Source organism: Salmo salar, chromosome 10 (assembly GCF_965601325.2).
Source record: "Salmo salar chromosome 10, fSalSal1, whole genome shotgun sequence".
In the NCBI taxonomy this organism is placed as follows: Eukaryota; Metazoa; Chordata; class Actinopteri; order Salmoniformes; family Salmonidae; genus Salmo; species Salmo salar.
Window position 1 is genome coordinate 57085050 of NC_138300.1, and position 14696 is coordinate 57099745.

At 47.7% G+C, this 14696-nt stretch overlaps 1 protein-coding gene across 12 annotated transcripts in view; it reads left to right on the forward strand.

The window, feature by feature from the left end:
- The window catches only part of kif1aa (kinesin family member 1Aa), a 162060-nt gene that overhangs the window by 127073 nt on the left and 20291 nt on the right, over positions 1-14696 (forward strand). For 10 of the 12 annotated variants that reach the window (XM_082957087.1, XM_082957089.1, XM_082957091.1 and 7 more), the window contains 5 exons: positions 3874-3945; positions 4437-4561; positions 6582-6734; positions 7018-7210; positions 10006-10124. In XM_082957087.1, coding sequence (XP_082813213.1) covers positions 3874-3945; positions 4437-4561; positions 6582-6734; positions 7018-7210; positions 10006-10124 — 662 coding nt within the window. Of the gene's footprint in view, positions 1-3873; positions 3946-4436; positions 4562-6581; positions 6735-7017; positions 7211-10005; positions 10129-14696 lie in introns of those variants that run through there. The other 2 variants (XM_082957096.1, XM_082957097.1) reach the window with 1 other exon arrangement.

Below are 14696 nucleotides of genomic sequence, written 5' to 3' on the forward strand. Positions count from 1 at the left end.
TTTTTGGGATTTCCACACATGGGGATTTTTATAAACCTTTTATCAACACATTTCATGCACTTCTACGTCATTTACAGGATAAAAGAAATTAGCAGAATATTTTTCAATACCACATAAATGGCCAAATGCAGGTTACAGTCTTATTCTAAAGTTGATTAAATTGTTTTTTTCTCTCATCAATCTACATGCTATACCCCATAATGACAAAGCAAAAACAGGTTTTTAGAAATTTTTGCAGATTTATTAAAAATTAAAAACCGAAATAGCGTATTTACATAAGTATTCAGATCCTTTGCTATGAGACTCAAAATTGAACTCAGGTGCATCCTGTTTCCATTGATCATCTGTGATATGTTTCGACAACTTGATTGGTCTCCTCCTGTGGTAAATTCAATTGATTGAACATGATTTGGACAGTTTAATCTCAATCTCTTCATTCAAAGACTCAATCATGGACACACTTACTGACAGAGTTGCAAAGAAAAAGCCATATCTCAGACTGGCCAATAAAAATATAGGCAAAAGAACACAGACACTGGACAGAGGTACTCTGCCTATAAGGCCAGCATCCCAGAGTCGCCTCTTCATGGTTGACATTGAGACTGGTGTTTTGCGGGTACTATTTAATGAAGCTGCCAGTTGAGAACTTGTGAGGCATCTGTTTCTCAAATTAGACACACTAATGTACTTGTCCTCTTGCTCAGTTGTGCACCGGGGCCTCCCACTCCTCTTTCTATTCTGGTTAGAGCCAGTTTGCTCTGTTTTGTGAAGGGAGTAGTACACAGAGTTGTACAAGATCTTCAGTTTCTTGGCAATTTCTCACATGGAATAGCCTTCATTTCTCAGAACAAGAATAGACTGACGTGTTTCAGAAGAAAGTCCTTTGTTTCTGGCCATTTTGAGCCTGTAATCGAACCCACAAAAGCTGATGCTCCAGATACTCAACTAGTCTAAAGAAGGCCAGTTTTATTGCTTCTTTAATCAGAACAACAGTTTTCAGCTGTGCTAACATAACTGCAAAATAGTTTTCTAATGATCAATTAGCCTTTTAAAATGATAAACTTGTATTAGCTAACACAACGTGCCATTGGAACACAGGAGTGATAGTTGCTGATAATGGGCCTCTGTACGCCTATATATATATATATATATATATATATATATATATATATATATATATATATATATATATATATATATATATATATATATATATATATATATATATATGTGTATATATATATGTATATATATGTAAATATATGTATATATATACAGTACCAGTCAAAAGTTTGGACACACCTGCTCATGCAAGGGTTTTTCTTTATTTTTACTATTTTCTATATTGTAGAATAATAGTGAAGACATCAAAACTATGAAATAACATATATGGAATCATGTAGTAACCAAAAAAGTGTTAATTAAATCAAAATATATTTTATATTTGAGATTCTTCAAAGTAGCCACCCTTTGCCTTGATGACAGCTTTGCACACTCTTGGCATTCTCTCAACCAGCTTCACCTAGAATGCTTTTCCAATAGTCTTGAAGGAGTTCCCACATATGCTGAGCACTTGTTGGCTGCTTTTCCTTCACTCTGCGGTCCAACTTATCCCAAACCATCTCAATTGGGTTGAGGTCGGGTGATTGTGGAGGCCAGGTAATCTGATGCAGCACTCCATCTCTCTCCTTCTTGGTCAAATAGCCCTTACACAGCCTGACGGTCTTTTGGATCATATACAGTACCAGTCAAAAGTTGCCAGGAGTGTGCAAAGCTGTCATCAAGGCAAAGGGTGGCTAAAAATACAGAAAAACCCTTGAATGAGTAGGTGTGTCCAAAATGTTGACTGGTACTGTATATATACAGTACAGGCTACAGAGTAAAAAGTGACACTGACTCAGCCTGTGATGAAGATGAAGCATGGGTGATGTGTTTGTGTCAATATCTGAAGAAAAGTTACTTTGAAAAACAGTGTTGTGGGGGAATAAAATGGTTAGCTTCTACAGACAGATTAGGCTTCTCTTTTCAGCAGTAGACTTTCCAAATAGCAGACCTACGATTTTCTTTTTGAAATTTGTAAAAGGCAAACTGACAGCCGCAACCAACCATAGAAATGTAATCCATAGATGGCTGTTCCCATAAGAGTCAGGACTGGCTGTTCCCATTCAAGTCAGGACTGGCTGATCCCATAAGAGTCAGGACTGGCTGTTCCCATAAGAGTCAGGACTGGCTGTTCCCATAAGAGTCAGGACTGGCTGTTCCCATAAGAGTCAGGACTGGCTGTTCCCATAAGAGTCAGGACTGGCTGTTCCCATAAGAGTCAGGACTGGCTGTTCCCATTCAAGTCAGGACTGGCTGTTCCCATTCAAGTCAGGACTGGCTGTTCCCATAAGAGTCAGGACTGGCTGTTCCCATAAGAGTCAGGACTGGCTGTTCCCATAAGAGTCAGGACTGGCTGTTCCCATTCAAGTCAGGATTGGCTGTTCCCATTCAAGTCAGGACTGGCTGTTCCCATAAGTGTCAGGACTGGCTGTTCCCATATGAGTCAGGACTGACTGTTCCCATAAGTGTCAGGACTGGCTGTTCCCATAAGAGTCAGGACTGGCTGTTCCCATAAGAGTCAGGACTGGCTGTTCCCATAAGAGTCAGGACTGGCTGTTCCCATAAGAGTCAGGACTGGCTGTTCCCATAAGAGTCAGGACTGGCTGTTCCCATATGAGTCAGGACTGGCTGTTCCCATAAGTGTCAGGACTGGCTGTTCCCATAAGAGTCAGGACTGGCTGTTCCCATAAGAGTCAGGACTGGCTGTTCCCATAAGAATCAGGACTGGCTGTTCCCATAAGAGTCAGGACTGGCTGTTCCCATAAGAGTCAGGACTGGCTCTTCCCATAAGAGTCAGGACTGGCTGTTCCAATAAGTGTCAGGACTGGCTGTTCCAATAAGTGTCAGGACTGGCTGTTCCCATAAGTGTCAGGACTGGCTGTTCCCATAAGTGTCAGGGCTGGCTGTTCCCATAAGAGTCAGGGCTGGCTGTTCCCATAAGAGTCAGGACTGGCTGTTCCCATAAGAGTCAGGACTGGCTGTTCCCATAAGAGTCAGGACTGGCTGTTCCCATAAGAGTCAGGACTGGCTGTTCCCATAAGAGTCAGGACTGGCTGTTCCCATAAGAGTCAGGACTGGCTGTTCCCATAAGAGTCAGGACTGGCTGTTCCCATAAGAGTCAGGACTGGCTGTTCCCATACGTGTCAGGACTGGCTGTTCCCATACGTGTCAGGACTGGCTGTTCCCATACGTGTCAGGACTGGCTGTTCCCATACGTGTCAGGACTGGCTGTTCCCATAAGTGTCAGGACTGGCTGTTCCCATAAGTGTCAGGACTGGCAGCCATTGGTAGTGTACCCATGAGTTTAACAGTCAAAGTACCAGGGTTAGAGGTTCCACATTCCTTCTATGGATTATATCTATGGCCACAATGGAACAAGCTGTTCTATATTTGGTGTGTGTGCTGCTCAGATTGTGTCCTTCCGAACTGTAAAACCTACTTAGACGCTATTTATCCTTTGTAGCTAAATTATGCCTTCTTGTGTGGTATTTTGAATTATTTTATTTATGTCTGTTCAGACAGGACAAATTACATTTTGGGGGTAAATTATCATTTTTTTATATCTACATTTTGGGCAAGATTATTTTAATTCATCAGCCGCAGCACCCCTCAGCACCCTTACTTCCTGTGGCTATGCTTGAGTGTCCCTTTGAAATGTGGTATGTGGCCCACTTAGCCTTCTCCTTAGGTAACCGTTTCTGAGTTTTTTGTTTTTTTGTAAAGCCCATTGCTCTGAGACTTAAAGCTTTATTTGTCTCTACCACTCACCAGTGTCTACGGCTACTCGCCCACTCCTTCAACAGAGAGTACAGCCACGTGTGTGTCAGTGCCAGTGAAAGCAAGGTAGACTTCCTTCCTGTTTCACTTTACTATGATGGGTTTTCATGTCTGTATATGGTTTGAAGTTACTTAGATGTGAGGAAACTATGAGTGGGGATATGACGTGTTCGTTTTTCCTAGTGAACTTTTTCCAGGCAGTGTTTTGACATGCTGTGTGTGTATGTGTGTGTGTGTGTGTATGTGTGTGTGTGTGTGTGTGTGCATTTTGACATGCGCTTGTTTGTGTGTGTACATGTACGTGTGTGTGTGTGTGAGTTTGTGTGTGTGTATGTATGTTTGTGTGAATGTGTTTGTGTGTTTGTGTGTTTGTGTGCATTTTGACATGCGCTTGTTTGTGTGTGTGTGCATTTTGACATGCGCTTGTGTGTGTGTGTGTGTGTGTGTGTGTGTGTGTGTGTGTGTGTGTGTGTGTGTGTGTGTGTGTGTGTGTGTGTGTGTGTGTGTGTGTGTGTATGTTTGTGTGAATGTGTGTGTGTATGTGTGTGTCTTTCCAGCTGTCTGAAATGTCAGTGACTCTGTTGAGGGAGTCGACCTCTGCCACGGCCCTCAACACCCTCACCCCCTCCTCGACGTGCCCTTCATTGGTGGAGGGATGCTACCCCAAGACTGAAACACTCAGGTCCGTAATAACACACTTCTGCCCACCGTTACACACGACACTAACAGACTCAGGGCTGACGCGGTAAGACTCATTTCTTGTGGATAGTTTCACGTCACATAGAATGGTTTTGGGATGCGAAAGACTAACGAGGAACTTTGTTCCCGGTGTGCAGATTTTCCAATCACTGATCATTTGATCAGATCCTGATTTTTACAGGTGGGGAGGGAACATTCGGCTCATGTTTTAGCTGAGAGTTTCTGTTTAGTGGGGGTGGAGATTTGGAGAGTCTGGTTAGTATCTCCAACATCTTCCCAGAACATAATCCAGCATCTGATACAATTATTAGATTTGAGTTCTGGGTTTCTGAGATTATGGCAAGACTGAATTCGGATCAGATCTAAGATACTCCTGGCCTGCCATCACACATAACACCTACAGACACCTACCAGAGGAGGCTGGTGAGGGGAGGACAGCTCATAATAATGGATGGAATGGAGTAACTGGGCTAGTATCAATCACATGGCAGACCTGGTGTTTGATGCCGTTCCAATTATTCCGCTCCAGCCATTTATTATGAGCCCGTCCTCCCCATTTAATCCGACCGTCACTGACACCTACTGGTACCTGTTATGAGCCCGTCCTCCCCATTTAATCCGACCATCACTGACACCTACTGGTACCTGCTATGAGCCCGTCCTCCCCATTTAATCCGACCACCACTGGTACCTGCTATGAGCCCGTCCTCCCCATTTAATCCGACCATCACTGACACCTACTGGTACCTGCTATGAGCCCGTCCTCCCCATTTAATCCGACCACCACTGGTACCTGCTATGAGCCCGTCCTCCCGATTTAATCCGACCACCACTGGTACCTGCTATGAGCCCGTCCTCCCCATTTAATCCGACCACCACTGGTACCTGCTATGAGCCCGTCCTCCCCATTTAATCCGACCATCACTGACACCTACTGGTACCTGCTATGAGCCCGTCCTCCCCATTTAATCCGACCATCAGTGACACCTACTGGTACCTGTTATGAGCCCGTCCTCCCCATTTAATCCGACCACCACTGGTACCTACTGGTACCTGTTATGAGCCCGTCCTCCCCATTTAACCCGACCATCACGGACACCTTCTGGTACCTGTTATGAGCCCGTCCTCCCCATTTAATCCGACCACCACTGGTACCTGCTATGAGCCCGTCCTCCCCATTTAATACGACCACCACTGGTACCTACTGGTACCTGTTATGAGCCCATCCTCCCCATTTAATCCGACCATCACTGGTCCCTACTGGTACCTGCTATGAGCCCGTCCTCCCCATTTAATCCGACCACCACTGGTACCTGCTATGAGCCCGTCCTCCCCATTTAATCCGACCACCCCTGGTACCTGCTATGAGCCCGTCCTCCCCATTTAATCCGACCACCACTGGTACCTGCTATGAGCCCATCCTCCCCATTTAATCCGACCACCACTGGTACCTACTGGTACCTGTTATGAGCCCATCCTCCCCATTTAATCCGACCATCACTGACACCTACTGGTACCTGTTATGAGCCCGTCCTCCCCATTTAATCCGACCATCACTGACACCTACTGGTACCTGTTATGAGCCCGTCCTCCCCATTTAATCCGACCATCACTGACACCTACTTGTACCTGTTATGAGCCCGTCCTCCCCATTTAATCCAACCATCACTGACACCTACTGGTACCTGTTATGAGCCCGTCCTCCCCATTTAATCCGACCATCACTGACACCTACTTGTACCTGTTATGAGCCCGTCCTCCCCATTTAATCCGACCATCACTGAAACCTACTGGTACCTGTTATGAGCCCGTCCTCCCCATTTAATCTGACCATCACTGACACCTACTGGTACCTGTTATGAGCCCGTCCTCCCCATTTAATCCGACCATCAATGACACCTACTGGTACCTGTTATGAGCCCGTCCTCCCCATTTAATCCGACCATCACTGACACCTACTGGTACCACATGGAAAACTTTTCTTCCTCCGTCTCTCCAACCAGAGCCACCAAGCTTCGCTCCCGATGTGCCAGCCCCAACCCTGACTGCTCACAGCGGGATGGAGAGGTCAAGAAGTCCCCTGGTGGGGTCGCCGCCCCGGAGGTTAAACCCAGGGTGCGCCGCTTTGTACCAGACATTCAAGAGATCCGGGTCAGGTGAGGGGGCCGCAGAGATTTATTGATTGATTGGTTGATTGATTGATTTATGGCTTAGTAGACTTGGTGGAATTTACCTCATCAAAGTGCTTTTCACACTACTGAGCCAAAATGTGTCAAGCTCTACTGAGCTGGCCTTGTTACCTATCCACCATAGGTGCTGCTCACATCTTGAAAACGACAATGTGTAAAATAAATATCAGAGCCAGGAAAGGTAGTTCGGGGTCGGCATGGTAGTGTGAAAAGTGAACAAGTGTAGTAACAATCTTGATCTTTCCACCAGCCCCATTGTGTCAAAGAAGGGTTACCTGCATTTCCTGGAGCCTAATACCAACGGCTGGGTGAAGCGTTATGTGGTGGTGAGACGTCCGTACGTCTATATCTACAATACAGAGAGAGACAGCGTGGAGAGAGCCATCCTCAACCTCTCCTCTGCCCATGTCAAGTACAGCGAGGACCAGCAGGCCATGCTCAAGGTTGGTACCCTTTTACATGTCGATACACCTTTACCTGGCACCTTAACCCGGCACCTTTACAAACCTTTACCTGACACCTTTACAAACCTTTACCTGACACCTTTACACACCTTTACCTGACACCTTTACACACCATTACCTGACACCTTTTACAACACAATGTTTGAGGAGCGCCCTCCATCAACTGCTGTTTTCAGATCTCACCATACGTTTTTGATGTGATTCAAGGATGGACTCTTAACTGGCCAATCCAGAACAGTCCAGCATCTCTTCTTGAACCATTCCTCTGTGTTACCTTACGTGTGTTTGGAGTTGTTTTCCTGCTGGAAGACCCAATGAAGACTTCGTTTTTGGGCACTGGTTAAAACATTGGACTCCAAAACACCTGATATTCTGCAGATTTTGTGACGACTTGCGCATTTCGAAAGGCCCTCAGTTCCAGAGGCAGCAAAGCCATGTTTGAGTGTAGGTAGGGTGTTCTTTTCATTGAATGCTTCATTTGGTTGTCTGTAAACACAGCACTGATCTGTATTGCCAAATCTCTCTAATTCTGTTTCATTAGTCCACAAAACATTTTCCCAAGGATTTAGGCTCTGGTACTGGGGACCTTGAACATGTGCAAGACATCATGAAATCAGTAGATTATTAAGGTGATTAAGGATTTTTGGAAACCAATGTTCAACCCAGTGTCCAGAAACTGTGTGTTTGTTGAAGTTTGTGGATTTTCCAGCAGGACAACAAACCTAAACACACATAAAAGCAGCACTCTGGAATGGTAAAAGAAGAAAGGCTGGACTGTTCTGGATTGGCCAATGAAGAGTTCAGATATGAATCACATCCGTAATCTAGAGCTGAAAACAGCAGTTGGTTGAGAGCACCCCTTAAACATTAAATAATTGGTGCAATTTGCTGCTGAAAAGTGAGGCAAATTGCCAGTAGAAAGGTGCAGGAAGCTCATTGATGGTACAAGAAACGCTTACCTGCAGTTATCTTGGCCAAAGGCTGTGCAACCAAGTACTAGCTCCAGTCATTCAATGGTAAAATTAAATTTACAAAAATAAAATTGGTTCTGTAATGTTGAATATACAATAACAATCTGTGGAGTACAATTTTATTTTATTTTACAATTTCAACTTATTTTAAAAGAAACAAGGGTGCCAATATATTTGGCCACAACTAAACTCAGCAAAAAAAGAAACATCCCTTTTTCAGGACCCTGTCTTTCAAAGATAATTCGTAGAAATACAAATAACTTCACAGATCTTCATTGTAAAGGGTTTAAACACTGTTTCTCATGCTTGTTCAATGAACCATTAATGAACATGCACCTGTGGAACGGTCGTTAAGACACTAACAGCTTAGAGACGGTAGGCAATTAAGGTCACAGTTATGAAAACTTAGGACACTAAAGAGGCCTTTCTACTGACTCTGAAAAACACCAAAAGAAAGATGCGCAGGGTCCCTGCTCATCTGCGTGAACGTGCCTTAGGCATGCTGCAAGGAGGCTTGAGGACTGCAGATGTGGCCAAGGCAATAAATTGCAATGTCCGTACTGTGAGATGCCTAAGACAGCGCTACAGGGAGACAGGACGGACAGCTGATCGTCCTCGCAGTAGAAGACCATGTGTAACAACACCTGCACAGGATCGGTACATCCGAACATCACACCTGCAGGACAGGTACAGGAAGGCAACAACAACTGCCCGAGTTACACCAGGATCGCACAATCCCTCCATCAGTGCTCAGACTGACCGCAATAGGCTGAGAGAGGCTGGACTGAGGGCTTGTAGGCCTGTTGTAAGGCAGGTCCTCACCAGACATCACCGGCAACAACGTCGCCTCTGGGCACAAACCCACCGTCGCTGGACCAGGCAGGACTTGCAAAAAGTGCTCTTCGGTTTTGTCTCACCAGGGGTGATGGTCGGATTCACATTTATCGTTGAAGGAATGAGCGTTATACCGAGGCCTGTATTCTGGAGCGGGAACGATTTGGAGGTGGAGGGTCCGTCATGGTCTGGGGCGGTGTGTCACAGTCTCATCGGACTGAGCTTGTTGTCACTGCAGGCAATCTCAACGCTGTGCGTTACAGGGAAGACATCCTTCTCCCTCATGTGGTACCCTTCCTGCAGGCTCATCCTGACATGACCCTCCAGCATGACAATGCCACCAGCCATACTGCTCGTTCTGTGCGTGATTTCCAGCAAGACAGGAATGTCAGTGTTCTGCCGTGGCCAGCGAAGAGCCCGGATCTCAATCCCATTGAGCACGTCTGGGACCTGTTGGATCGGAGGGTGAGGGCTAGGGCCATTCCCCCCCAGAAATGTCAGAGAACTTGCAGGTGCCTTGGTGGAAGAGTGGGGTAACATCTCACAGCAAGAACTGGCACATCTGGTGCAGTCCATGAGGAGGAGATGCACTGCAGTACTTAATGCAGCTGGTGGCCACACCAGATACTGACTGTTACTTTTGATTTTGACCCACCCTTTGTTCAGGGACACATTATTCCATTTCTGGGAGTCACATGTCTGTGGAACTTGTTCAGTTTATGTCGCAGTTGTTGAATATTATGTTCATACAAATATTTACACATGTTAAGTTTGCTGAAAATAAACGCAGTTGACAGTGAGAGGACATTTCTTTTTTTGCTTGAGTTTATATGTACTGCATTTGAAAAGACTCACAGAGGATGTCAAGGTTTTCGTCGTCTCTCTTCCTACCTACCCTCAAAAGTAAGCTTGCTCTGGGGCAGCTAGCTGGTTTTAACATTACTGTACCTCTCCGTGTTTCCCCAACAGTCCCCAAACACGTTTGCTGTGTGTACAGAGCACCGTGGTATACTGCTCCAAGCCAGCAATGACAAGGAGATGCACGACTGGCTCTATGCTTTTAACCCTCTCCTGGCTGGATCCATCAGGTAACATGGATGAAACACTAAAGTTTTTAGTTTTTCCCCTTAATAATAAAAAATAATGAATTGAATTTGTATAGCACCTTTCTACCAACTAAGGTACTCAAAGTGCTTTACATAGTATTAGGCAAACACCTTCACTCTTACTAACATTGGTTTTGCTTATAGCGACTATTTTGAAGAACATTTTAATTACAATGATAGTGATCGTATGTGTTTAAAAAAAAAATACTTTAGTTACACTGGGAAAGAGTGTCTGCTGAATAACTAAAATGTAAATGTAAACTTTATATCCCACTTGAATTATAACTTTAAAGGAGTTTTCTTTCAAATACTTGTTTCAATGTATTACATGTGGGCTTTCGCTAAAGACTGCCTAGTCTCGGAAGTACCAATCAAAAACATCTGTTAGAGACAGACAGGTAGAGTGACGAATGAGGTGAGACCCTCACTTCCATAAAAGGAGCCACTCTCCCGCCCTCTGGTTATTCTCGCTTCTCTTCCTCATAAAAGAGTGTCACTACTCTAGCTCTCCTCATATCGACTAGATACCTGTTACCTGCTCACCTGTTACCTGCTCACCTGTTACCTGCTCACCTGTTACCTGCTCACCTGTTGCCTGCTTACCTGCTCACAAGCGAACTGTGAAGGATATTTCTGACGAGCGTAGGTTTTCAGACCCTGTTAAGAGGTTCAGTACTAACGGAAGATTTTTTTTCGAGTAGAAATTCCCTTTTCTACTTCTCAGTCTCCGTTGGTAACTAGCATTGCTGCTAGCTATTGAGACTCGGTTAGCCCACGCTGCAAGGCTAAGTTGGTTAGCTTGCTGAAAGGCAAGCTAACCTCACTAGCATACCCTACCCGCAAGATGGTAGCTTTGCAAGCTCCCTTTTTTTAAGTCTAGTTAACATACGTTCACCCATTTTGTTAGCTAAACCAACCCTCTCTGCCTACACAGCAACATCTGTGCCTTTTCCTGAAGGCAAACTGTCATTCGGTTTCCTTGAGCTAGCAATCACGCGGAAGAAGTGTGAAATGCGCAGAAAGGAAAGAGAAGCCTTTAATTTCTGCCTGCCCCGCAGACCCGGGCCCCATGGCAGCCCATTGGTTCCTGCATCTCGCCCAAGTATCACAGTTGGGAGGGGGCAACAAGTTGGCCTTTGGGGACTGAGGTCCCCGGTCGACGCAGCAGTCTTCCAAAACTCAGGCTAGGCCCCTGAACCAGACCAAACCTGAGGGAAGCAGTCTTACACTGCAGTCGCAGCAAGGATCTGCCCTTCTATCCCTCCTATGGGGTGATGATAAGAGTTGGCCAACTTGGTGGCTGAGGAGGGTAGTGTGAAAGGCTTATGGCCCTCTCTTCTGGTTTAACGGTTGCTACTCCTTCTCCTCTCCAAGTTTTCGCAGCAGTGGAAAGGCACATGAGAAAAGGGACAAGACATACTTTTTGTTCCTGTCGGAAAGACTCACTCCCTCAGGCTCTCCTCCCTCAGGCTCTCCTCCCTCAGGCTCTCCCTCCGGCTCCTTCTTAGGTTTTCAGCCAGGTCCAGAAGTCAGCAAGTCCTCCCTCTGGTCTCACTGACATACACAGAGCAGGGTGGTAATCTGTCTTTTGTCTGTGGCCCTGTTTCCCCTGTGCTTTTTTAGCCTCTGACTGCTGTGGTGTGAGCTATCACAGTCAAGCTAGTTAAAGTATAAGCCACTCCAGTTTCCCACCAGAGGGCGCTGCAACTCTGAACCCTAACCACTCCGCTCCCTCATTCTACGGGAGGAATGGTTTCCAGGTTTCAGCCCTTTTTAGGATTCCAAGGGGCATTTTCTTCCTACACTTGGCAAAGACAACTTGGCTCTGTTATGGAGATCAGCGAGTATAGTTATCCCTGACTTTACTTTCTGGATCTCAGGGAAAAGGGGAGTGGGCGGCACCCTCACAGCTGTCAGAGACTCAGACAGCTATCTCACAGGTGTCCGAGACCCAGACAGCTATCTCCCAGCTGTCAGAGACCCAGACAGCTATCTCCCAGCTGTCAGAGACCCAGACAGCTATCTCCCAGGCATCAGAGACCCAGACAGCTATCTCCCAGGCATCAGAGACCCAGGCAGCTATCTCCCAGCTGTCAGAGACCCAGACAGCTATCTCCCAGCTGTCAGAGACCCAGACAGCTATCTCCCATCTGTCAGAGACCCAGACAGCTATCTCCCAGCTGTCAGAGACCCAGACAGCTATCTCCCAGCTGTCAGAGACCCAGACAGCTATCTCCCAGCTGTCAGAGACCCAGACAGCTATCTCCCAGCTGTCAGAGACCCAGACAGCTATCTCCCAGCTGTCCGAGACCCAGACAGCTATCTCCCAGCTGTCCGAGACCCAGACAGCTATCTCCCAGCTGTCCGAGACCCAGACAGGTATCTCCCAGGTGTCCGAGACCCAGACAGCTATCTCCCAGCTGTCCGAGACCCAGACAGCTATCTCACAGGCGTCCGAGACCCAGACAGCTATCTCACAGGCGTCCGAGACCAACACAGCTATCTCACAGCTGTCAGAGACCCAGACAGCTATCTCCCAGCTGTCAGAGAGCCAGACAGCTATCTTACAGACGTCAGAGACCCAGACAGCTATCTCACAGGCGTCAGAGACCCAGACAGCGATCTCCCAGCTGTCAGAGACCCAGACAGCGATCTCCCAGCTGTCCGAGACCCAGACAGCGATCTCCCAGCTGTCCGAGACCCAGACAGCTATCTCCCAGCTGTCCGAGACCCAGACAGCTATCTCCCAGCTGTCCGAGACCCAGACAGCTATCTCCCAGCTGTCCGAGACCCAGACAGCTATCTCCCAGCTGTCAGAGACCCAGACAGCTATCTCACAGGTGTCAGAGACCCAGACAGCTATCTCCCAGCTGTCAGAGACCCAGACAGCTATCTCCCAGCTGTCAGAGACCCAGACAGCTATCTCCCAGCTGTCCGAGACCAAGACAGCTATCTCCCAGCTGTCCGAGACCCAGACAGCTATCTCCCAGCTGTCAGAGACCCAGACAGCTATCTCCCAGCTGTCCGAGACCCAGACAGCTATCTCCCAGCTGTCCGAGACCCAGACAGCTATCTCACAGGCGTCCGAGTCCCAGACAGGTATCTCACAGGCGTCCGAGACCAAGACAGCTATCTCACAGGCTGTCCGAGACCCAGACAGCTATCTCCCAGCTGTCAGAGACCCAGACAGCTATCTCCCAGCTGTCCGAGACCCAGACAGCTATCTCACAGGCGTCAGAGACCCAGACAGCTATCTCCCAGCTGTCCGAGACCCAGACAGCTATCTCCCAGCTGTCAGAGACCCAGACAGCGATCTCCCAGCTGTCCGAGACCCAGACAGCTATCTCCCAGATGTCCGAGACCCAGACAGCTATCTCCCAGCTGTCCGAGACCCAGACAGCTATCTCCCAGCTGTCAGAGAGCCAGACAGCTATCTCCCAGCTGTCAGAGACCCAGACAGCTATCTCACAGGTGTCAGAGACCCAGACAGCTATCTCACAGGTGTCAGAGACCCAGACAGCGATCTCACAGGCGTCAGAGACCCAGACAGCTATCTCCCAGCTGTCCGAGACCCAGACAGCTATCTCCCAGCTGTCAGAGACCCAGACAGCTATCTCCCATCTGTCAGAGACCCAGAAAGCTATCTCCCAGCTGTCAGAGACCCAGACAGCTATCTCCCAGCTGTCAGAGACCCAGACAGCTATCTCCCAGCTGTCAGAGACCCAGACAGCTATCTCCCAGCTGTCCGAGACCAAGACAGCTATCTCACAGCTGTCAGAGACCCAGGCAGCTATCTCACAGCTGTCCGAGACCCAGACAGCTATCTCCCAGCTGTCCTAGACCCAGACAGCTATCTCACAGGCGTCAGAGACCCAGACAGCTATCTCCCAGCTGTCCGAGACCCAGACAGCTATCTCCCAGCTGTCAGAGACCCAGACAGCTATCTCCCAGGTGTCAGAGACCCAGACAGCTATCTCACAGGCATCAGAGACCCAGACAGCTATCTCACAGGCGTCAGAGACCCAGACAGCAATCTCCCAGCTGTCAGAGACCCAGACAGCTATCTCCCAGCTGTCCGAGACCCAGACAGCTATCTCACAGGCGTCCGAGACCAACACAGCTATCTCACAGGCTGTCCGAGACCCAGACAGCTATCTCCCAGGCATCAGAGACCCAGACAGCTATCTCCCAGGCATCAGAGACACAGGCAGCTATCTCCCAGCTGTCAGAGACCCAGACAGCTATCTCCCAGCTGTCAGAAACCCAGGCAGCTATCTCCCAGCTGTCAGAGACCCAGACAGCTATCTCCCAGCTGTCAGAGACCCAGACAGCTATCTCCCAGCTGTCCGAGACCCAGACAGCTATCTCCCAGCTGTCCGTGACCCAGACAGCTATCTCCCAGCTGTCAGAAACCCAGGCAGCTATCTCCCAGCTGTCAGAGACCCAGACAGCTATCTCCCAGCTGTCAGAGACCCAGACAGCTATCTCCCAGCTGTCAGAGACCCAGACAGCTATCTCCCAGCTGTCCGAGACCCAGACAGCTATCTCCCAGCT